The sequence below is a fragment of the Typopeltis vanoorti genome, chromosome 10, assembly GCF_054136105.1.
Source record: "Typopeltis vanoorti isolate ZY-2024b chromosome 10, IOZ_Tvanoo_1.0, whole genome shotgun sequence".
Classification (NCBI taxonomy): Eukaryota; Metazoa; Arthropoda; class Arachnida; order Uropygi; family Thelyphonidae; genus Typopeltis; species Typopeltis vanoorti.
The window spans coordinates 21,620,728-21,645,743 of NC_143558.1; the positions used below are offsets into that span (position 1 = coordinate 21,620,728).

The following is a 25,016-nucleotide window of genomic DNA, read 5'->3' on the forward strand; positions in this document are numbered from 1 at the left end:
CAAAGATCTGTATTTAAGTTTTGTCGATTTGGAAAAGGCATATGACAAGGTGCCAAGAGAGAAGCTATTCAATACGCTGCAGTTATATGGTGTCAATGGGGCATTATATCAAGCAATACTTAGTCTTTATTTGAGTTGTGAGTCTGCAGTTAGAATTGAAGGAAGTACAGGAAGATGGTTTAATGTTAAATCTGGTGTGAGACAAGGATGTACGTTATCCCCTCTGTTATTCATTATCTATATGGATCACATTATGAAGGAATGTGGTATTAAACCTGATATCAAAATTGGAGATGTTAATGTCAGCTCTTTGCTTTATGCGGATGATGTTATACTTCTAAATAAATCCGCTACAAGTCTGCAAGATTCTCTGACTAAATTGAATAGCTGTTGTAATAGATATGGTATGAAGGTCAGCAATAAAAAGACAAAGACAATGAAAATAGGCAGAATCATTGAAAATGTCAACTGTGTTGTGAATGGAAAACCTGTGGAACAAGTAAAACATTTCAGCTACTTAGGCACAATTTTTACTGAAGATGGTAAACTAAATATAGAAATAGACAACAGAATCAGCAAAGCTGGTATCGTGGGAAGTCAGTTGAATAAATTCATATGGAATAAGAAAGAAATTAGTCGGAACACTAAATTAGCTGTATACAAGACTGTGTTCAAACCAATTTTAACTTATGGATCTGAGAGCTGGGTCAGAAGTAAAACACTTGACCAAAGACTAGAGACCGCAGATATGAGAGTCCTGAGAAAGATTAGAGGCGTGAACAGATGGCATCAATGGCAATATCATATTAAAAATGAGGATATTAGGAAAGAACTTGACATTGTCAGCATCCAGGAATGCGTTAGCAGAGCTAATCTCAGATGGTATGGTCACTTAAATAGAATGGGAGAGGAAAGATTAGCAAAACAAGTGTTCTCTGCCAGGTTGGCAGGAAAACGACCCAGAGGAAGACCAAGATATAGGTGGATTGATACGGTACAAAGTGCCTTAGACGATAGAAATATAAGATCTGATAATGTTGGAGTCTTGACAAGTAACAGACTGATTTGGAGGAAAATTGTAGATAGGAAGTTAGTAATGATGTAATTTTTTTCATGTAGTACTGTCATATCCTGTACACCCCTTGAGGGTACATGGCAGGAATTTGATGATGATGATGATGATGATGATGATGATGATGAATATAGTTATGAATCTGATGAAGATTGTGGACCTGTATGCTTTGGGTTTGGGCTTTTTGAGTGTGTGTGTGTGTGTGTGTTGGGGGGAGGAACTGCTAATGTAAGTATATGAAAAAGCCAGGAGGTAACGTGTTACATCTATACACAAATGCCAGGAGCAGAAACAAAGGGGTTGAGTATATTGCATTGGTGAAATTTGGCTCTCAGAATCAGATGTAGTAATTAGAATTGAGTGTAAAAGGTTTAAATAGTATTTTCAGTAGGAACAGAAGAGACAGGAGAGGAAGAGTGAGGTACTAGTGACAATATTAGTAGTACCTCATCTCCTCCAATTATCCTGATGGGTACTAAACAAGTAATTGTTATGGATGATTTAAATTACCAGAACATTAATAAAGAAAGAGTCATATAGCTTCATTTCAACAATGTAAATTATATGTACATAGTGGATATTAAAGATCTAACGTTATTTCAAAGCCAAATGTATGTAGAAACTATGAAAGTCTCTGACAAAGTTTCTCTAAGAACATTTCTCTGACATTGGATTGCTTTAGTATTGAATGAGGGGGGGGTTACATTGTATTCTTATAAGCTCTGGTCATATTAAGAAATTTTCATAATTTTCTTTATTTCAGCTTGGAAATAATGTTGGATCTTTAATATCCACTGTCTTCATATAAAAACATTGATTGTGCAGCAGAGAAAATTCATGATAAGAATGAAGGAAAATAAACTGTTGTGAGACAACTTCCTTCAGTAGCATGCGAAAGAAGGAACTCAAGGTCAAAGAGTGTTAGATTTGATCATAGCATCAGAATGGAATCTTTTGATTTTTTGAATTAAGAATGTGATTGGTTTTGTCACCAGTTGGTGATCATGCCATACTGTGCTGGGAAGTAGCCAACTATATGGATGTTCCAATTAGGACAGGTGAAATGTTGAACTACTAAGCTGAAGAATGACAAGCTCAGGAGAATTATTATCTTTGGTACTAAATGGAAAAGAATAAATAGAGTGAAAGTGAAGTAGATGTATAGTCTTATTAAGCAAGAGATCCATAAGAAGAAAATGATTTAAATAAGATTGGGAGGATTCAAAATTTATCATAATAACCTCACTGAATGCAGATAAATATGCTTGTGTGAGAAGCAGATATGATTGTTCAAATAATGAATGCTCACTTTGCTAAGACTTTCAACCTGGTGCCCATTCTGTGGATGAAGAGATAGGAGTGCATAAGAAAGAGGTTCAAGAGCTGTTGCATAATGTTAAGAATTTGGCAGTAGGGACAGTGGGGATATCAGCACACATGTTAAAGGAATGTTCAGGTGAACTGATTAGGCCCTTGACATGATTTATAATTTATAAATCTCAGCTCAGGAAAGTCCCACATATGATAGGTCCTTTGTACAAAGGTAGTGTAAAAACTGATGTGTCTAACTACCAACTTACCAGTATCTCTGGAAATTGGTGAAGATTTTAGAGAAGTTGGTAAGAACTTGCATACAGAAATGGGTTGACAAACAAGGTATTCTTTGCAGGGAACAGCATGGGTTTAATAAATTACTATTACTATTACTATTATTACGGGCAACTCCAGGGAGTCATTAGACTCATCGAGGGAGGCCCCAAATCATATTCCTCACAACTATTTGACATTCATACAGTATCTATCATACCTCGCCTTAAACTCATTCACTGTCACAGCATCCACTACAGACTCAGGGAGCGCATTCCACTCATTCACTACTCTAAAAGTAAAGAACCCAGCTCTAACACCTTTACTAACCACACTTTTGCCCAGTTTCCATGGATGTCCCCTACTCCTCCCACAACCAGCCCTGTTCTCAAAAATATCTTCTGAATTAATTTTATAGAAACCCTTCAGTAATTTGAATGTCTCAATCATATCTCCCCTCCTCCGCCTATCAACCAATTTTTGCAACCCACAAATCCTCAACCTGTTCTCATACGGTTCATTCCACAGACCTGCTATCATCTTGGTCACTCGCCTCTGGATCCTCTCCACCTCCTCCCCATCAAGAAGAAACCTAGGTGACCAAATCTGAGCACAGTAGTCTAGATGGGGTCTTATCAAGGCTCGATAGAGAGGAACAATAACCTGCTTGTCTCTGCTTGTCAACGTATTCTTCAGCAACCAAGTGATTTGATGAGCTATTTTGGTCACTTTTGCAATGTGTCCCCTAAATTTCAATTCCTTATCCACCAACACTCCTAAATCTCGTGCCTCATCAATTTCCTGGAGCAGGGTTCCACCAATGCAGTAAACTGCCGCCAATCTTTTCATTCCAAAATGCATAACCTTACATTTTGCCACATTAAACTGACATCCATTCTCCTTAGCCCAGACCTCCAATCTATCCAAATCATCCTGCAAAATTTTGACGTCATCTGCATTCACTATTGCCCTACCCAACTTTGCATCATCCGCAAACAAATGTACTGTTCCTCTCAGATCATTTCCTATATCATTTATGAACAAATTAAACAGCAGTGGTCCAAGAACAGATCCTTGTGGCACACCACTAGTCACAGGCCGTCTTGTGGACTCTACTCCCGAGTAAACCACTCTCTGATATCTCTCCGTCAACCACCCTCCTATCCATCTCACCAACCCTATGTCCATTCCCATATGCTGCAATTTACTGATTAGAATTCCATGTGGAATCCTGTCAAAGGCCTTGGCAAGGTCCAGTAGAATCACCGTAAACCCATTACCCTTATCCAGTTCAGCCGTCACTGTGTTATAATACGTGAGCAAGTTACTGAGGCATGACCTACCCTTCACAAAACCATGCTGTCCCCGATACAGTATCCCATTTTCTTCTATCCAATCTTGTATTTTCCTCTTGACTATTTTCTCTAAGACCTTGACAATGATTCCTGATATGCTAATCGGTCGGTAATTTACAACAGCAGTCTTGGAACCACCTTTATGCAGTGGAACTATTTTCCCCTCTTTCCACCCGCTCGGGACTAACCCAGACCCGAGACTCAAATTAAACAAAATGGTCAAGGGTACTGACAATTCTTTAGCTGCTTCTCGTACAACACGAGCTGGTATACCATCCAATCCCACAGATGTATTGACATTGAGGTTATGCAATAGACTACTCACCTCCACTTCATTAACCACAATTCCCGTATAATCTACTGGTTTATTCGTTTCTGCAATGTCACAACCTGGATGATATACTTTTGCAAAGTGCTCACTCAGTAACTCAACTATCTCAACTGATTCAGTTACCTCCCTACCATCGGCATTCTTTAAAATCAATATGCCATGTACATTTTTTCTTTTACTTGCTACATATCTAAAAAACTGTTTAGGATTCTCTTTAGCCTGCATGGCCAATGTTCTTTCGTAATCCTTTTTTGCTTTTCTTACCACACTCGTCACCCTTCTGGCCTGCGCTTTATACCGTTCATGTGCCTGCCGGTCACCCTTCTCCTTAAATTCCCTCCATAGTTGTTTCTTTTTTTGCAACTCAAGCTTAATGGTGTTATTCATCCATTTAACCCCTACTTGATTTATTATTCGGACTCTAGGTATACAGTCAGCCATTGCTTCATGCAAGCACTTCTTAACTACCTCCCATGCACTATCAACTTCTAGTCCTTGCAGTTGTACATGCCATGGCACTGAACCAATCAAACTCCTAAGCTTGTCATACTTTCCCGCCCGATAATTCCACATGTACCCTGTCTTAATTGAAAATTCTACACCTTTAGCCACCTCCCAAGTTAAGACCCTCTGATCACTCTCACCGATTGGTGGCAATGTGGTCATATTTGTTACAGCCAAATCCTCAGATGTAATTACTAGGTCAAGCACTCTCTGATCCCTAGTATTTTCCATTACATGCTGTCGCAGATAGTTATCCCTTAATAACCGCATAAAATCCAGTTCCTTCCTCCCGTGTGTCCTCTCCTCACTCCAATCAATGCGACCATAGTTGAAATCTCCCATAATAATCACCCTCCTTCCACCCATTTCTTCTATTTGCTTGTGCATACTGTCACCACCATCTTTTCCATCACCTGGTCTATAGCAGCACCCAATTGTATATTTAGTTCTGCTAGCCACAATCCCCCACCAAATGGCCTCAAATGTGCTCTTTTCTCTATCCTGCAATTCAACTTCTATTCTCCTTGGCTGGAGCTCATCAGCTATCATCAACAATACTCCTCCCCCCATTTTATTCTCTCTGTCATTCCTGAACACACTATACCCATCACATTCAATCCCACTAGTTATGTCATCTACAGTCAGCCATGTTTCACTAATACCTATAACCTGTGGTCTGGAAGTGCCAACCATGGCCAAAAACTCTTCCTTCTTGTTCCTAATACTCCTAGTATTAGTGTACATGAATTTAAGACCCCCATTAGCCCCTACCCCACCTTGATGCCTTATATTAACTATCCCACTCAGATTTGTTGTCCTTATTTGCTCTGGCATATTATATTCATTCTTACATTCAACTGCCTCCATAAGGACTGTATCTCTACTCCCCCCCCCCTAACAAATCTAGTTTCCCTGAATTTGCACATCCACTACATTCAGCAACACTTTCTCAAGTCTTCTTACACCGTAACCATTCAAATGCAAGCCATCCATCTTATATAGATCCTTTCGCCCATCAAACTCACTCCACACATCCACAAATTCCACACCACTCGTCATACATAACCCACGCATAAAGTCATTTGCAATTATAGCCCTCCTTTTAAACATTTCACTGTCATACCGTGGCAAAAGACTAATCATTCTAACTCTCTCACTCTTTTCTTTTGCTACCTCAAACAATTCATTCAGGTCTTCTATCATTTCCATTTTATCTCCTTTCAAATCATTCGTACCTGCCACAACAATCATTTCTTTCACCCTTTCCTTTTGCTCTCTAATAGACGCAGTTACGTCCTTTATGGTCGCACCAGGTTGGTACGATTTTGTCAAATCCTCTACTAACACACCTCGTACTAACGAGTCTCCATACAGCACTCTATCCTTCATTTTGTTCATGTTCACATTCATACGTCTATTTTTCCTGTCATACCTTTTATTATTGCTTGGTTCATTCAGTCTACTTTTGTTCATGCACTCTAGCTGCTGTTTTGCTCTTTCTATCGCACTATTCAACAATGCGATCTCACTCAATGCATCTATCTCATCTTTTTTGTTCTCTGAGAAACCATTTATACTATCATTCACACTTTCTACATTCACACTCTCACAATTTTCATGTACAACCTTGCCGTTTCTTGTCATATCCCTATTTCCTTCATTTTGAAGGTTGACAAAAATATCACACTCACGATCCGAAAGGGAAATAAAGGGAAGTCATGATTGAGCAATTTGGTATGGATGCATAGACATTGATTATTACTTATGTTAATGTTTAAGGGAGAAGACACATGTCTAAATATAATAATTAATGTTAAATGCAGTTAAATTTATTTAACTAATTAGTTTATAAGCCAATATTTTGCCTTGGTTCATTACATCTTCATGGGCACAAAGAAATACTGAGCACATGAATGCAGGCACCAGCATGATTCCTACACACCCAACTGGTGCCTTTTATGGATGTGATGATGGAATCTTGCTGAACATTATGGTCTCCCAGATTTTTGACAATATGATGCAGCTGAAATTGTTAAGGTTTGGAGAATTTTGTAGTGCTGTGGCAGATTTCGGAAACAGTTTCTCTGATTGGTATTTGTTTCTGTATAAGAGGGAAGTTTTTCCCCATTGGATCTGGTGATCTATCCATGGCATGGTCTGCTACCCCAGAATTGTTGTAGTGCAGATGATGGACATATTTTCTATGTTCTTCCAGAGAACAGCTAAAAAAATATATCCATCATCTGTGTTACATCTGTTCTGGGGTAAATTAAAGTATTATTAAGATCTTCTTCTTCTTCTTCTACAGCTTCTCCCACTTAAGTGGGGTCACTGTTTCTTATGAGTCTCCTCCACACCTTCCTGTCTTGGGCTGTCACCACATCCAAGTTCTTCATCTTCAAGTCCTCTTCTACCAGCTCCCTCCATCTCTTCTTTGGCCACCCACGCTTCCGCCTTCCTTGCACATCCATCTGCATGACCCTTCTTCCCACATATTCGTCCTCCCTCCTCATCACATGACCAAACCATCTCAACCTTGCTTCCTGTATTTTCGCTCCTAAGTTCGTAACTTTCACTGTTCCCCTGACATAGTCATTTCTCAGATGATCCTTTCTGGTCACACCACACATCCACCTAAGCATTCTCATCTCTGCTACTTCCATCCTGCTGATGTTATTTTTTCTCAGGGCTACAGTTTCTATAGCATATGTCATAGCTGGCCTCACTACTGTCCTATAAATTTTGCCTTTCAGATTGATCGGCACCTTCTTATCGCATAACACTCCAGCCATCTCCCTCCAGTTCCTCCAACCCGCTTGTATCCTGCATCCCACTTCCTTCTCAGCTCCTCCATCTTCTTCCACTGTTGAACCTAAGTATCTAAAGTCTCTCACCTTCCTGATGACATTTCCTTCCAGCTCCAGATCTGTCTCCTGGCCACCGCCCACTGCGCAACACGTATACTCTGTCTTACTTCTGCTCAGTCTCATACCTCTCTCTTCCAGTACTTTTCTCCATCTTTCCAGTTTAGTTTCCGCTTCTTCTCTTGAATCTACACACAGCAAGATGTCATCTGCATACAACATTGTCCAAGGTGCATCTTCTCTCACCTCCTCTGTTACCACCTCCATCACAATATTAAACAGAAACGGACTTAATGCTGACCCTTGATGTAAGCCAACTGTTACTTGAAAACTTTCTGTCTGTCCCAAACAGGTCCGAACACTTGTCTTCACATTTCTGTACATTTCCCGCACCAACCTGACATATTTCTCCAGCACCTTCTTCTCCCTCAGACACCTCCAGACTTCTTGCCTTGGCACTCTATCGTATGCTTTCTCCAGATCAATAAATACCAGATGTAGCTCCCTTTGTTTCTCTCGATATTTTTCCATCATCTGTCGTAACCCAAAGATAGCATCTGTTGTTGATCTACCAGGCATGAAGCCAAATTGTTCCTTTGCAATCTCCACCTCCTCCCTCAATCTACCATCAAGAACCCTTTCTAGGATCTTCATTGTGTGGGACATCAACTTTATTCCCCTGTAATTTTTACAGTCTTGTGCATCCCCTTTACCCTTGTAGATGGGAACAAGAGTACTCTCCCTCCATTCCTCGGGTATATTTTCCTGTTGGCAAACTTTCATGAACAGGTCCCACAGCAGGTCAATTCCCTCTTCCCCCAGTGCCTTCCATGCCTCCACTGGAATTCTGTCGGGGCCCACCGCTTTTCCATTCCTCATCCTCTTCATGACCTCTGTCACTTCCATTCTACTGATGTTCTGCACCATCCCCTCAGAAGGCTGCCCATCTCCTCTGTGAGTCCTTGCATTTTCCTCATTCAAAAGTCCCTCAAAGTATATTTTCCATCTGTTTCTTATGTCCACATCCCTCCATAATACTCTTCCTTCAGCATCTTTGATCTGCCTCACATGTAAGATGTCCTTAGCTGCTTTATTTCTACATTTCGCTAGTTGGTAAATTTTTCTCTGTCCTTCCTTTGTTTCTAATTGATCATACAGATCTTGATATGCCATGGCCTTCGCCTGTGCCACAACTCTCTTGGCTTCTTGCTTTCTCTCTTTGTACACCTCTCTATCCTCTTCCACTCTTGACTCATCCCACTTCTGCTTTGCCTTCCTCTTAGCTGTCACTGCCACTTGTACATCATTATTCCACCACCAACCCTCCTTCTGCTCTCTAATCTTTCCAGATGTCTCACCAAGCACCTCGATTGCACAGCTCAGGATTACTTTTGAATTATGTTTCCACCAATCTTGTACACTTTCCAGTCCATCCAAAATCCTCTCTAACACTCTATCCCTGAAACGATTCCTCACACTCTCCTCTTTTAAGCGAAACCACTTAATTGTCTTCATCCCATGGCAACCAGAAGTTCTTATCTTCGATCTTATTTTAAAGTATGCGCACAGCAGTCGGTGTTGTTGTGCTACTTGATCTGTTGGAATTACTTTACAATTTGTTGTTTTAAGGATACTTGCGACATAAGACTGAATGATATAATCACGTAATCACAAGAAAGATATTTATTTAACCAAATATTTCGGTCTGGAAATAGCAGACCATCGTCGGTGGTATTACAAGAACAGTTTAAAAAATATACAAGCTAGAATACTAACAATAGATCGTTGAAATTAGAACATGCCGCGTGATGTTATATCACTAAGTATGAAACGAAATATTTTGAAGTAGAAACATGATTGAATTTGCTATTAAAAAAAAAAAAAAAAAAAAAAAAAAAAAAAAAAAAAAAAAAAAAAAAATTTAATGAGTAATCTTTATTAGGCTTTCCCAGATTTTTGATATAGATATGCAGTCATTACGATTCAGGTTGGGATGATGGAGCAAGGCCTCCACGCTTTCCTTGAACAAACGTTCAAGGAAACCAACATTCACAGGTCGTTATATTCTGAAAGAATCAGCCCATCATCCATGTCATAAAACAGGAATTATAAAATGTCTCATCAAAAGAGCCAAAACTAATTGTTCTACTTTTGATTATCTACAGAAAGAACTTTCTACTATCCAGCAACACATGAAACTCAATGGCTTTTCTGAAAAAAGTATTCAACGTCTTCTTACATCTTATAATCCTCCACAAAACAACAAAGATTCAATACGTCGAGTACCTATTCCTTATATCTCCGGTATTTCAGAACCTATCGCAAGAATTTTGAAGAAATATGATTTAACAGCTACGTATTCTCCTATTAACAAATTGTCTTCTCATTTTCCTTCTCCTAAAGACAAACGCTCAACTTTATCTCTTCCTGGAGTTTATCAAATTCCTTGCAACTGTGATCTCTCTTACTTTGGACAGACTGGACGTTCTCTTGAAAAAAGAATCCAAGAACATCAATCATCCATTCTTCACAATAAACCTGAAAAGTCTGGTTTGGCTCAACACGAGATTGAAACTGACCACAGCATCCTTTGGTCCAAAACGCGCCTCTTACATAGATCCCGTTATAGGTTCGAACGTTTGTTCAAGGAAAGCGTGGAGGCCTTGCTCCATCATCCCAACCTGAATCGTAATGACTGCATATCTATATCAAAAATCTGGGAAATCCTAATCAAGATTACTCATTAATTTTTTTTTTTTTTTTTTTTTTTTTTTTTTTTTTTTTTTTAATAGCAAATTCAATCATGTTTCTACTTCAAAATATTTCGTTTCATACTTAGTGATATAACATCACGCGGCATGTTCTAATTTCAACGATCTATTGTTAGTATTCTAGCTTGTATATTTTTTAAACTGTTCTTGTAATACCACCGACGATGGTCTGCTATTTCCAGACCGAAATATTTGGTTAAATAAATATCTTTCTTGTGATTACGTGATTATATCATTCATTCTTACTTTACAATTTGTCACAACCTTAAGATGTTTTCTTCTAGTCAAAATGTAGTCAATTTGTGAGCTGTTGTTACCACTTCTAAATGTTATCAAATGTTCTTCCCTCTTGAAGAAAAACGAGTTCACAATTGCCAGATCAAACGCTACTGCAAAGTCCACAACCCTCTCTCCTTCCTGGTTCATCATTCCCACTCCGTGGCCACCATGCACCCTTTCACAGTCTCTATTCTGTCTTCCTATGTGCCCGTTCAAGTCTCCTCCGACAATCACCATCTCATTTTCTTCCAATTCCCTCATTTCTTCATCTAACACGTTCTATCACTACTTTCATCAAATATATTTATATATCTTAATAAAGTATTATTAAGATATATAAATAAAATTAAGGTAAATTGTAAATTAAGGATAAGTTAGTCATTTCACCTCTTTACAAGGTTTCAATGTGACTTTACCTACCTTGCATAAATTTGGTCTCCTGGTTTCTAAGGGAATGAATAAGCTGTGGAGAGAGTGCAAAGAATAGTTTCCAAGATGCTATTGTGATTATGGAATACAGAACTTGAGAATATGTGGACTGCTGACGCTATTAAACAGGAGAAAGATGGGGTGATATGCGAGAGGCCCATAAACTTCTAAAACATTGTTATATGATGCAGGTTGGTGGAATTTTTCATTATATGGAAGGTGAGGGAGAGGACAAAGGGCACTTACAGAAGTTGTGTGTATTTGAGAAAGTAGTGAGAACCAATTTTCCCCCATCAGAGCAGTGAGTAAGTGGAACGGTCTCTCGGTTGAAGTGGTGAGTGCATCTAGTATGAAAGGGATTTTAAGAAAAGGTATGAGAGCTGGGGTGATGTATGGCCTTTCTTCTCTCAATGACTCCTTGACTTTTGGAAGTCTGATGATAATAATACAATAATCCCACAGCAGGAAAGCAATTTCCTGGTCGAATAACTGAAGGTCCAGATAATGGTTTGTGTGTGTCAAGTGATTTCTAGTACAGCATGTTGCTGTACCAGAAATGACACACAAACCATTCAAGGATTGGTTCTTTGAAGGCTGATTTGTTTGAAGGTTAGATAATTGAGAGAGAATATTTTGAACAGGCATTGTTCTGATTTTGCAATCTGGAAAGTTGAAAAGTATATATGTGTATGTTTTAATACAAAAATTTTAAATAAATAAGTGAGAATAAGAAATAACAAGTAACTCATGATAAATGATAATTAGATAGCATTCCTCTAGCCCTGTAATTATCATCTGTGTTTAATTGTGCTGATATTGACATATTTTCAGTTCCTGACAATGTACACCTCGTGTATTCTATGGTGGTCTTTATTCCAGTTTATAAAATGATTTGCATTTTAGTATATTACAGCATCTCATATGTATGTGTGTGTATATATATATATATAAGAAAATAAATATCTGGACTGATTATAATTCTCAGCATTATATATCTTTAATGTTATGTTTTTTCTGATCACTTAGCCAAAAAATTAATATTCATAACATGGTGAAGATATCCAGTTTATAATTGTGAGACTTCTTCACTTTAGGATAACGACTTTGTTTACTCATAATGAAGTGGAGAGTCTTGAAGATCCTTTGGACAAAATAAAATCGTAAGTTGGTATGCACATTATTTTGATGCATTACTAAAATTTTTTTTTAAAAGGATATTAATACAGCCCTTGCAAAGTTGACAACTTTTAATTAGTTCTTCAACATATACAGTATATGTTCATATATTATATTTATAAAGTATTATTAATAAGCTTTATGTGTTATTCATATATTTATATACACACATAGATTGGTTAAATTTGGAGTGTAAAATAATCATTATTAATAAAACATGAATTAGAATTAGCTGCCCTGGTTGGCCAAGTGGTGCATATCTGCTTTCCACTCAACAGGCTGAAGGTTCAAATCTTGCCATGGACATGGATGTTTGGTGTTTTGGTGGTAGAAGAATTTCATCACCCTGTGTGAGAGACCACTACTCTGTTTATTGGAGGCCTGAAGTGGCTTGAAAAAGTTCTGTGTTTCACCTCTGGAGCATGGTTTCTAGACAATTTAAATAAAAATATATAAAAATGATTAAAAAAATCATTGGCCCACCCATTGTACAAATGTATTATAGGTTTGCAAATAAACTGTCATGAGGAGCTACATAAATAAATAAAAAATACTCCCTTTACTTTGTGCACTTCTTAACTAGGGATTAAAGATATGATTTTTTGCTTTCAGAATCAGTTCATAATATTTCACTGAATGCATTATTCAATTAGGTTATTTCCATTCTTTTTACTGTATTTATATATATCACATTCACACATGGGGTGCTTAAGGGTCAAAGCTGTATAACTGAGAGGAGACCTCCACATAGCCTTTAAAGGAATGCGGAGAACCAACCAGGGCTTCTGACCTAATGTCCAATCCTCACCTTCTCGTAGTGCACCCTGTTGGGTATCTACTTGGATACTGAACGAACGAGGATGGGCTGGCAATTTGGGATTTAGCCGACCAAATTGTATTCTTATTGGTTAAACCAAAATAAAAAATGATGGTACAACATGACAAAATTTCATGCCGGCTGGTGCGTCGCCCGGTTAAACAAGGCCCCCGTTGTTTTCGCCAGGGAACCAGGGCGAACAGCGAAAAGTCAGCTACTGGAACAAATCTGAAAACAAACCCCAACTCAACATCACCAGAGTTAAAGATCTGTACTATCAATGTAAGAAGCCTGAATGCAAAGAAATGGAGCTAGCTGAGGAATTAGATAAGTACCAGATCGACATAATAGGGGTGACTGAAACAAAAAAGACCAAAACTGGTGAGATCTTTCTGAGCAATAAATACAAAATGTTATATTCAGGCAATGACAATCAAGGAAAAGAAGGAGTAGCCATAGTATTCAACACAAAATACGAGGCTAATCTTTTTGAATGGCAGTCAGTCTCAAGTAGAGTAATGTGGGCAAATATGAGAATGGGGAACTGGACAATGAGACTTATTTGTGCCTATGGTCCTACAGAAGGTTCTACTAAGGTAGAAGTGGAGGAATTTTTTGAGGCTTTAGAAAAAGCAACTGACACAATGAAAAATGAAAAGTTGGTCATTGTTGGGGATCTAAATAGCAGAGTAGGAAATGATTGTGAGACATACAAAAATATTTTGGAAAAATTTGGAGAAAAGAGCAAAGCTAATAATAATGGCAAATATCTGTTGGATTTCTGCTCAGGACATGGACTGGTTATTACTAACACCATGTTCCAACATAAAAATGTGCACAAATTCACATGGAGAGAAGAGGCTAGGAATAAGAAAAGTCTCATTGACTATGTTATTGTTGATACTGATGTTTTCTCCCTTGTGCAGGACACCAGAGTGTACAGAGAATTTGAAATTGGAAGCGATCACTATTTAGTCTTGAGCAGGATAAAATTGAATTTCATATTGAAAAGAATAACATGTAAGAAAGTTTTTAAAGCGAATAAAAGTTGAGCAGCTCTCAGATGTGAACTGTAGACTAAAATACACAAAGATTATTGAAGAAAAAATGAAAGAGTTTGATAACAGGAATCAAACCTTGGAGATTCAGTGGCAAACTCTGAAGAAAACATTGATTGATTCTGCCAGAGAGACATGTGGTGAGGTTGTCTGTAAGGATAAAAAAATCAGAACTCCCTGGTGGACACAGGAAGTTAAAGAGGCAGTGAAGGAAAAGAAGAAAGCATATCAAAAGTTCCTGTCAAATAAGTCAGCTTGTGCTCTTAGAGAATATAGAGACAAATGCAAGAATGCTAAACACTGTGTAAAACTAGCTAAACAAAAGTCATGGGAGGACTTTGGCAAGAATATAGAAAATAAATATCAAGAAGGTGGCAAAATATTCTGGAGGTTGTTGAAGAAGCTTAGGAATGGAGAAAAGAGTGCTGTAAAAGGAGTTAGAGATGATAAAGGTGACATGAAAATGGGAGAAAAGATATCCTTGAAGTATGGAGTAATTACTTTGAAAAACTGCTAAATGAAACAAGCAGTGATGACAGCACAGTGATAAAAAATACTGACCAGGCATGCAGTCAGGAATACATATCCATACTTGAAGTAGAAAAAGCCATCAAAGGCTTGAAATGTGGAAAGGCAGCAGGAGTATATGATATTCGACCAGAAATGCTGAAGTATGGTGGTATAAGAGTCTTACAGTGGCTGCACTGCATATTTCAGAAAGCCTGGGCAGAGGGACGAATTCCCGATGATTGGAGTAGAGCTCTCATAGTACCCATATATAAAAAGGGAAATAAAACTGCATGTGAGAATTTCAGAGGTATTTCCCTACTGAGTGTTACTGGCAAGATCTATGCAAGTATACTTGAGAAATGGTTGAGAAGAATTGTGGAAGAAAAGCTTGGTGAAGAACAAGCTGCATTCAGGCCAAATAGAGGCTGTCAGGATCAGATCTTCACTTTACGACAAATAGTCGAGAAAGCATGGGAATATAACAAAGATCTGTATTTAAGTTTTGTCGATTTGGAAAAGGCATATGACAAGGTGCCAAGAGAGAAGCTATTCAATACGCTGCAGTTATATGGTGTGAATGGGGCATTATATCAAGCAATACTTAGTCTTTATTTGAGTTGTAAGTCGGCAGTTAGAATTGAAGGAAGTACAGGAAGATGGTTTAATGTTAAATCTGGTGTCAGACAAGGATGTACATTATCCCCTCTGTTATTCATTATCTATATGGATCACATTATGAAGGAAAGTGGTATTAAGCATGATATCAAAATTGGAGATGTTAATGTCAACTCTTTGCTTTATGGGAATGATGTTATACTTCTAAATAAATCCGCTACAAGTCTGCAAGATTCTCTGACTAAATTGAATAACTGTTGTAATAGATATGGTATGAAGGTCAGCAATAAAAAGACAAAGACAATGAAAATAGGCAGAATCATTGAAAATGTCAACTGTGTTGTGAATGGAGAACCTGTGGAACAAGTAAAACATTTCAGCTATTTAGGCACGATTTTTACTGAAGATGGTAAATTAAATATAGAAATAGACAACAGAATTAACAAAGCTGGTATGGTGGGAAGTCAATTGAATAAATTCATATGGAATAAGAGAGAAATTAGTCGGAACACTAAATTAGCTGTATACAAGACAGTGTTCAAACCAGTTTTAACTTATGGATCTGAGAGCCGGGTCAGAAGTAAAACACTTGACCAAAGACTAGAGACCACAGATATGAGAGTCCTGAGAAAGATTATAGGCGTGAACAGATGGCATCAATGGCAATATCATATTAAAAACGAGGATATTAGGAAAGAACTTGACATTGTCAGCATCCAGGAATGCGTTAGCAGAGCTAATCTCAGGTGGTATGGTCACTTAAACAGAATGGGCGAGGAAAGATTAGCAAAACAAGTGTTCACTGCCAGGTTGGCAGCAAAATGACCCAGAGGAAGACCAAGATATAGGTGGATTGATACGGTACAAAGTGCCTTAGACGATAGAAATATAAGATCTGTTAATGTTGTAGTCTTGACAAGTAACAGACTGATTTGGAGGAAAATTGTAGATAGGAAATTAATAGTGATGAATTTTTTTTTATGAATTCAGTACTACATGAATTTTTTCATGTAGTACTATCATATCCTGTACACCCCTTGAGGGTACATGTCAGGAATTTGATGATGATGATGATGACATTCACACATGAAAAATTGCACACTTTATAACACATTAGTGTTCTATGAAAGCTTGCAATAGAGCAGACAGAAAGTACATCTTAAAATATTATGTTCTTTTTCAACAGCTGGAAATCATAGTCCTTGAAGAACACCAGGTGTGGAAGGTTATTCCGGGGAATAAAAGAGAAGAAGTTAGTTTGGTGAGTTTGTAGCTGAACTATGAACAGATGTTTACCAGCTGCTGTTCACATTTTTATTGGTTTACGGGAAAATGGATGGAGGTAATGATAGATGCCAGTTCAGGAGAATAGCCGTCATGGAAATACTTGTAGAAAAGATTTAAGGCAGAAACAGATAATCTGTGAGCTAGTAGTTTGTGTGAGTTTATGAGAAATAGATTTCTTTGTATACAGACCTTGATCACGCTGCATTTGAACTGGAGAGTCTTGAAGATCCTTTGGACAAAATAAAATCGTAAGTTGGTATGCACATTATTTTGATGCATTACTAAATTTTTTTTTTAAATCTGTGTGCAGATTTAATTGCCAGGATTTTGAGGAGTGGAATGGATGTAGGAAATCTTCCAGAAAAGAATGACTAAGAAAGTGAGGTCATTGGATTGTTATGTATGAGAATAGAATGAGGAAATTCTATCCAAATCTGATGGATAGGAGCTGAAGGAAAGATATGACTGAAATGTATAAGTGGTCAGTGATTTAATTTTATGAGATGAATGCAGAAAAGATTTTTCACAAAATGAACTAAAAAGAGAATGGGAACAGAACAAGAATCATTTCTGGAAGTTGGGAGTCAAGGAGATTTCTTATTGGGAGTGGTTTATGAGTGGAATGCATTGCCTGAATGATGTTGGTGTAGAAACAGTGAACTAGTTTAAGGCACAGGTTTGATGAGTATTATATTTGATAGTGTAGACCTCTCACAACAGGTCTTTGATTCCATGGGGGGGGGGGGGTCAGATAATGATAATAACAACAGCAATAATAATGAATTTAAAGAGATTTCTAAATATATGTTTTATTTTTCTCATGAAAATAAAAGTCAATAATAACTGGGAAAATATCCATATCTCAGTACCAGAGCTTAGGAAGAATATTTTCATTCATCTTTTTTTTTTTTTTCATTCTCACACTTTTTGGTATAATTTTCAACAATCCTATAATTTATTAATTGACAGTTATCATGAATATTAGAGATAATAACATTACATAAACTGTCAGCTTTAATAGGCTTGTCCTAATCTTTTAATAACATTGAAATTTTCAAGATAATGCCAGATATCTTATTCATATTTTTTTTTTATTTATATTTCAGAAGAATGTATAAAAAGTTAACTGATAATTTACTAAGACCAGAAGGAGCTAGTTTTAAAGGATATTCAGGAAGTGCTAAGATATTTAAATGTTCTGTTTGTAATAAAATTTTTGCGATGAGACTGAAATCACAATTTGTCTGTAAATCCAAAAGGTAATGGAATGCATTTAATTATTTTTATGAATGTTTATGTTACCACTAATATTAGTAAAATTTGAACTCAGCTTTTCATTTAAATGTTTTGATATATTTTCATTCATTTAAATATGTATACATATCAAAATATTTAAATGAAAAGCTATACAAAGAATAGAATTTACCATATTTATTTTAGTGAAACTGTTTTGAATAGTCCTAATTTGAATAAAAATTTTTGTGGCAGACTATAATTATGAAAGTACATTATCTTGTTATGCATAGCCTTGACTGTTTTTATTTTTCCTTCAGCTGAATTGCTTATCTCCCAGTTATCAGAGAGTTTAGATAATACATATTTACTACACTGAAGTGTACTTCCCTTAAAATCCTTGATGCTGTCTAGAGGCAAGCAATTAGGCTCATAAATGATTCCTCTCTCTTACAGACTCACTTTAGTCTCTATCTTACAGGTGCAGTGTTTCAACACTGTGGGTACTTTCATGGTCATTGCTGCAGCATATTGGCAACAATCATGCTTCAACTTTCTTTGCACCTGTTAATCATGCTGTCTATTCTGTTGCAGTTAATCGGGTTCTGTAAAACTTGTGCCGCTTCCAGGAACAGTCTCTGCGATTTGAAACAGATTTGTGAAGTAGCCTGGCTTTCTTCCATCTTAGTCTTTCTCTATGGCATGTTGAGATATAGTATGCCCACAGATTCAAGACCCTTTGACACTTCTGCACATGTCAACAGGAGGAGAATCCATTCCAATAATAGGGTAATCAGTCCATATTGTGGGATGAGTTGTTTATTATTACACATCGGAAAATTAACTTCTCTTTTATGATCATTGTAGTTAACTATGTTGCTTGTATAACAGTTGGACAATTTTACCTATGAAGCATGTGATTTCTCCTGTTGGCAACCAATTCGTACATCCTTCATTTCTTTCTCCCCTTCAGCATGAATCGACTATTCTTGGCAAGACACCAAGCAGAGATCTACAAACTGTGGGTGAACTATAGTCTGCTTTTTGGTTCTCCATTCTGGATGTATTTTTTGTGTTCTGTTTTCCTGACTAAAGTAGTTTGTTTTGTCTCTCCAAATTACTGAGTTCCACACTGGCAGAAGATGCTGTAGAAACCTGGAAAGTTGAGAGGAGTCTGGGAAAATTTGTCTTAGACAGGTAGAAATCTTGTTTAGAGGTTTGTATATAGTTCTGATTCTGTGTCATTTCAGGAGGAAGCCCAGTTTATTTGTTGTGTCTTTGTAAGGGAAAAATATAGTGTATGTATATTCTGATTTAAGAGGGTGGATATTTGTTGTTCTTTTTAAGGAGTTTGGCCAGAGTTTTTTTGTTGCATCCATTTCGTTGGAATAATGCCAGCCTGGTTGGCTGAGTGGTTAGCGTATCTGTTCTCCAGGCAAAAGGCTGGAGAGCAAACCCACCATGGGCATGGATGTTTGTGATTGTCTGTGAAAATACTAGTGGTGGTATCAGCAGTAGGTGGCGTTGGTGTAGATGAAGGTAGTTGTGATTGGTGGAGTGGTGGAAACCGAGTTGTAGAGTAGTTGCCCTTCCTCGATGAGTCTTTGGTCTTCCTGAAGGGGTTATGTAATAATAGTAATAATATGAGTAGAGCCTGTTGTGTGCCAGGTGCAGTGCTTATCCTGATGACAAAATTCACTCTGTCCTGGAGGCTAAGGTTTTTAAAATTCCAAGGGTTTGGGAAGAATGGTGGCATGTAGGTATCTTCCTGTGTGTGTGTGTGTGTGTGTGTGTGTGTGTGTGTGTGTGTGTGTGTGTGTGTGTGAGAGAGAGAGAGAGAGAGAGAGCTTATAGTAAACTGAATATATGAGGGACCCATCTGCTTGCCTTGTAAAGTTTCCAAGAAGGCAAGAGCTCCTTTGTCTTTTTTCCACAGTGAAACTGATTCAAGAATTGATATTATTGAGGAAATGTACAAAATGAGACAAAACCTGTGGGCCATTCAGCCAAATGGCAAAGACATTGTCTATATACCTCAACCATACTTTGGGCTTGAGGGGGGGGGGGGAGAATTAAGTACCAGAAATCCAAATGATTTCATGTATAAGTTGGCAATGGGGATGAAAGTGGGGAGCCATTGCAACATAATAAATAAAATATAAAAATAACAAAACCATTACATATCCCTATCATACTATAATCCAAATTCTTAAAAATAATAAAACGCATGGCATTGCTTTATTTGTTTATTGCTTATACTGTGGTGACTGCTTCTCAGCAGCTGGCACCACACAGTCAGTACACATTTGCAAAAACGTATTATTTTTTTATTTCTTCTTCTAATTTTGCATATAACTAAGGCCATTGACAGAATTTTAGGGCCCAGTAATATAATATCTATGTGGTTCCCTATTATATTAGAGTTTTTGCTTAACCCTTTTGATGCCTTTATGCAGTGTATAAAAATTAACAAACACGATTCCGTTTTTACCCTAAAAATGCTAAAATGCCTGATTCATCATTAGTTTTTTTTTTTTTTTTAATCTGTTACACATTTATATGATTTGGCTTGTTATCGAAACCGTTGAAAAAATATTTATTATATTCTTTATGTATGGTTAGTCTAGAGCAGGGGTGGACAACCCTTGGTTAAATATTTATGGTTAGTCTACGTTTTTTTTTAATCTGTTACACATTTATATCATTTGGTCATTGTCGAAACAGTTGAAAACATATTTATTGTATTCTTTATCTATGGTTAGTCTAGAGCAGGGGTGGACAACCCTTGGCATGCCTGCCAAACATGGCACATCAATGACTTTTCTGGTACGTAACTCAGGGCTCATCTTAAAAAATAATTAAATAAAAAAATACATTTCAAATATCTTCGCTGACTTGTATGTTTTATATTAATATAATACAATTTTATTAAGTACAGTGATATCAAATAAAAATACAATAAATAAGCAAACCCTACTAACTGTTTGAGTAATAATAAGTAATAAGAAAATTAGAAACAAACATCCTATTTCCAAGCCATCTATATTTTCGTGATATACTGATGTAAAAGTTTCGTACAGTTCAGTTGTTGCATCATTTGTCAGCCATCCAAACGTGGCGTGACTCCTTTAACATCATTTGATATATCTTTTCATGTTTCGTAAATAATGTAGCTAACGTATTTTCTAAAGTCTGTATCTACGTGGATTTGGATTTTATTAAATCAAAAGTCATTAAAATATGGATTGGAAGTATTTATTGTCAATTAATGTATGTGTGGGGATTTTCGGAAACTAAAGTTTTCAGTTTCTTTTTCGTAAAATTCGCGCATATATCTCGTACCACGATTGCAATTGCTATTTCCTACCTAGAGAGCAGTTTCCTTGTGTGCATCCTACCCAAATAGCATCTTTCCCATTATTTCAAGCAAAAATTACCAGTAATTTGCAAGACTCGAGATACTTAATGAACAATCCTTCATGAATGACTAATGAACAGACAGCTATGGTACTAGGCCAGTAAAGATATAGCGGCTGTGAAGATGTGCATATGACTGGTGTGGTGTTAACAAAAGATCGCGCGAGTCAAAGATAAAAGCCAGCAGATAATTTTTGAATTGAAATGGTAATTCTCTTCAACCAAATTCAATATCTGAAAGTGCCATAACAATATTCACTGTATTATAACTAAGATGAACAGCCTAACAGCCTATCACCTTTGCAACGAGTTGCCTTGGTGTGGCACTACTAAGTGGTCACTTACGCTTGGATCCGCCGACAGTTCGTCGGCATGAAACGTTCAGATCGTAGTTTTCGATCTTAGTTTCGCTTACTGGCTGAAAAACAATAAGGGATTTTTATCCCCTTAAAATATTCACTATATATTTCTTAGCTTTAACACGTTTACGAATTTTAACACTTTCCATTGATTTTTATTGTTACTTTGCATTTGAGCTGGGGGGAAGACTCCCACACATGTAGTTTTTAGTTTGCCGGTGCAGCATATGGTTTTGCTTGAGTCTAAATAGCATGGTTTCTGTGGGAAGGGGACATGTGATTCATTAGTCAGTGCCATTTTTATCCCAGATGTCTCTAATTGCACTATCTGTTGAGAAATATAATACACAGACTGCAAATGTCTGTACCTTATTCAGTGATTTACTTGTGTCTGCAGTCATTATTGGCTACTGGGGAGGGAGCGTGGTTTGCCATGGAGTCACTATCGCCCTGACATGAATGTGATTAAACTTTTATCTTTCCTGTGCGAGGTATACGCGAAATTTTTCAATTTCTTTTTTCGCAAAGTAAAATCAGGGTTGTAAGTTATACGCGAAGGCGAGTTATATGGTAAGTTATTTTTATAGCTATGTGAAATGTATTATCAATATTCAGGATTATGAAGTGTTATCTGCACGTGATTAGATTGCATGCGTACCCTTCTCTTTCATTTGCATGTGTAAATCGGCTTATAATTGTACAAATTTTTGGTTTGCTTAAACTTGTTGGTATATGCAGAGAGATTATGATGAAATCGAGTCCAAATTATAATTTTTGTCAGTGTCTATATGTCTCTGTCCATTTTTACACCCCATAATCAGATTTTCATTAAAGTTAAGAGCTGTATGAATAAAGCAATTATTTAATTGTTTTCTTATATATATATATATATATATATATATATTTATTTGCTTCCTGCTCTTTACAGATTGAGCAGAATGTCACCACCACCAGCAAAGAAACATAGACATTCAAATGAAAAGGATATTAGACAATTTAAAGAATACTGGACTGAAAAATGTGGCATGATTAAGAAAGATAATCAAGCATTAGTTCCGAATCAGTTGTTTGTAAGACTTCTTCTGTAAATAGACATTTTCAAACTGTTCAGAAGAAATTAAGTAATAAAAGTGAGCAAGAACAGAGAGAATTAATTTCTCGTGAACTGAGCAAGATAAAAAAATAGTCCAATATTTTGAAATTTATTTCAAGTAGGCCTAGTTGCTGCTAGTTTTGAGGTTTCAATAATTATTATCCAACGTGGAAAACCACTCAGTGATGGGGAGTATATTAGGGAAGCATGGCTAGAATGTGCTCCGTTCCTTTCTGACAATCTTTCAGAAAAGGTAAAAATTATTCGGCACGTTAAAGAATTGTCTGAGTAGAAAAACAATTAAGGATAGAATACTTAAGTTGGAAAGGAATACAGCAGAGCAATTAACAAAAGATTTGGCTTCATGTAAGTTCTTTTCTATTTGTGTTGATGAGAGCACAGACATTACATCATCAGCTAGGCTGGCAATCTTTGCTCGATTTTGTACGGATGACGATGTATGCAAAGAGATGATTAACCTTGTAACACTACCTGAGCATACTTGGGGTTGAAATATGTAAAGCAGTTAGGAACGAATTATTTATTCAGAAAACTGATATTTCAATCATGCTGGGTGCACCACACGGATGGTGCACCCAGCATGATTGGTAAGGAAACAGAATTTGTAAATCTATTTGCAAAACATGTTGGTCATCCACTAATAGTTTTTCATTGCATCCTACATGAGGAGAATTTATGTGCAAACGCTGGCCTAAAGGAACTTCAAGAAGTGATGCAAACAGTAACCAAGGTTGTTAATTACATTTCTGCCATTGCTTTGAATAAAATACAATTTCAGAATGTATTGAATGAAGTGGATTTGGTGTACAAAGGACTAATAACATACAACAATGTTCGTTGGCTTAGTTGAGGTCTTGTTCAGAAATGATTTGTTGAATGCCTGGATGAGATAAATCTCTTTTTGACTAATCAACAAATGCCTTATAAAGAAATGTATGACATCGTGTGGGTTTGTAAACTCATGTTTATTACAGATTTTTGCGAATATTTAAATGACTTGAACCTCAAACTACAGGACACGAAAACATCTTCAAATAAACTTGCAGATGTTTTCGTGGATAAATATGGATGATTTTGAAATGCAGTTCATTGATTTTCAAAGTAGCTCAATTTGGAGGCAGAAATTTGTTGACCTCAGAGTTGACTTGGAAAATATTGAAAAAGAATGATTAGAGATGGGAGTAACAGAGAAAAGTGCAGATAAGAACTTGGAATGCTATTCCCAAAACTTTTGTATGTTTAAAAACCCTTGCAACAGCATTATTATCCATTTTTGCATCTATATATTCTTGTGAATCATTGTTCTCAGTGATGAACTTTGTTAAGTCTCGTAACAGGAGTAGCCTTACAGATGAAACTAGTAGCGCCTACATATCTTTTAAGGTTACAAAATATAAACCTGATATAAATTAATTGTCATTAATGATGCAGTAGCAGCAAAAGTCTCATTGATACTAAATAAATAAAATGTCCACTATTTTTCTTTAGTTTTGATTTGATGTTTTTTGCTAAAAATTGTAAAGATTAACTTCTGTTTAATATATTATGTAGGTAAAATAACAATTTATTTTGTTTGTAATTTTTATGTATAACTTGTAAGGGATTAAGAAGTAATATAATCATATCTTTAATTTTATTTTCTTTTATTGTGGTTTAGTCAAGTAAAATGATTATGAGATTGTGCGCTGCAATATATTGGGAAAACTTGAATAAACTTATGTCTGATTGATCTTTAAAAAAAAGAAATTTTTTTTAAAAAATCAGAATTATTGTTTACTCTTTTGCTGATGTTAAAAATTGTGTCTTTAAATTGTGTGGCTTTATATGGCAGCTAGAATTACACTTAAATGCAAATAAAAAATTTTCATGCTATCAACAGGGTAGAAGGACGTAAGTAAAAATTCCATCACTAATTATTATATTCATTCAATATTTACAATAACCACTCTTACAATATTCTTTTATTTTACCATTCTAGTGTGATTTTTGATTATTTGAAAAGGTCTTTCCAATACTTAAAAGACATCAAATAATAATATGTTCCCAAAAATTTCGGTTGGCACGTGAGAAAATTTTGCATCAAAGATTTCGCGATTTTGATATGCACAAGTTGCTCACCCCTGGTTTAGAGTCTAGATTTAAACAAATCGATCATACTGCTGTGTGTTTGGGAGTTTATGGCGATCAGGGAGCTGCGGTGAATATGCCAGCCAGTCTTACCAGCGGTGACAGTGACTA

The 25,016-nt window shown here is 36.6% G+C and overlaps 1 protein-coding gene across 2 annotated transcripts in view; it reads left to right on the forward strand.

The window, feature by feature from the left end:
- LOC150102217 (SANT and BTB domain regulator of class switch recombination) overlaps nt 1-25,016 on the forward strand; it is a 213,683-nt gene that overhangs the window by 93,479 nt on the left and 95,188 nt on the right. For both annotated transcript variants that reach the window (XM_090399431.1, XM_090399432.1), the window contains exons 7-8: nt 12,287-12,352; nt 17,762-17,914. In XM_090399431.1, coding sequence (XP_090255557.1) covers nt 12,287-12,352; nt 17,762-17,914 — 219 coding nt within the window. The remainder of the gene's footprint in view (nt 1-12,286; nt 12,353-17,761; nt 17,915-25,016) is intronic.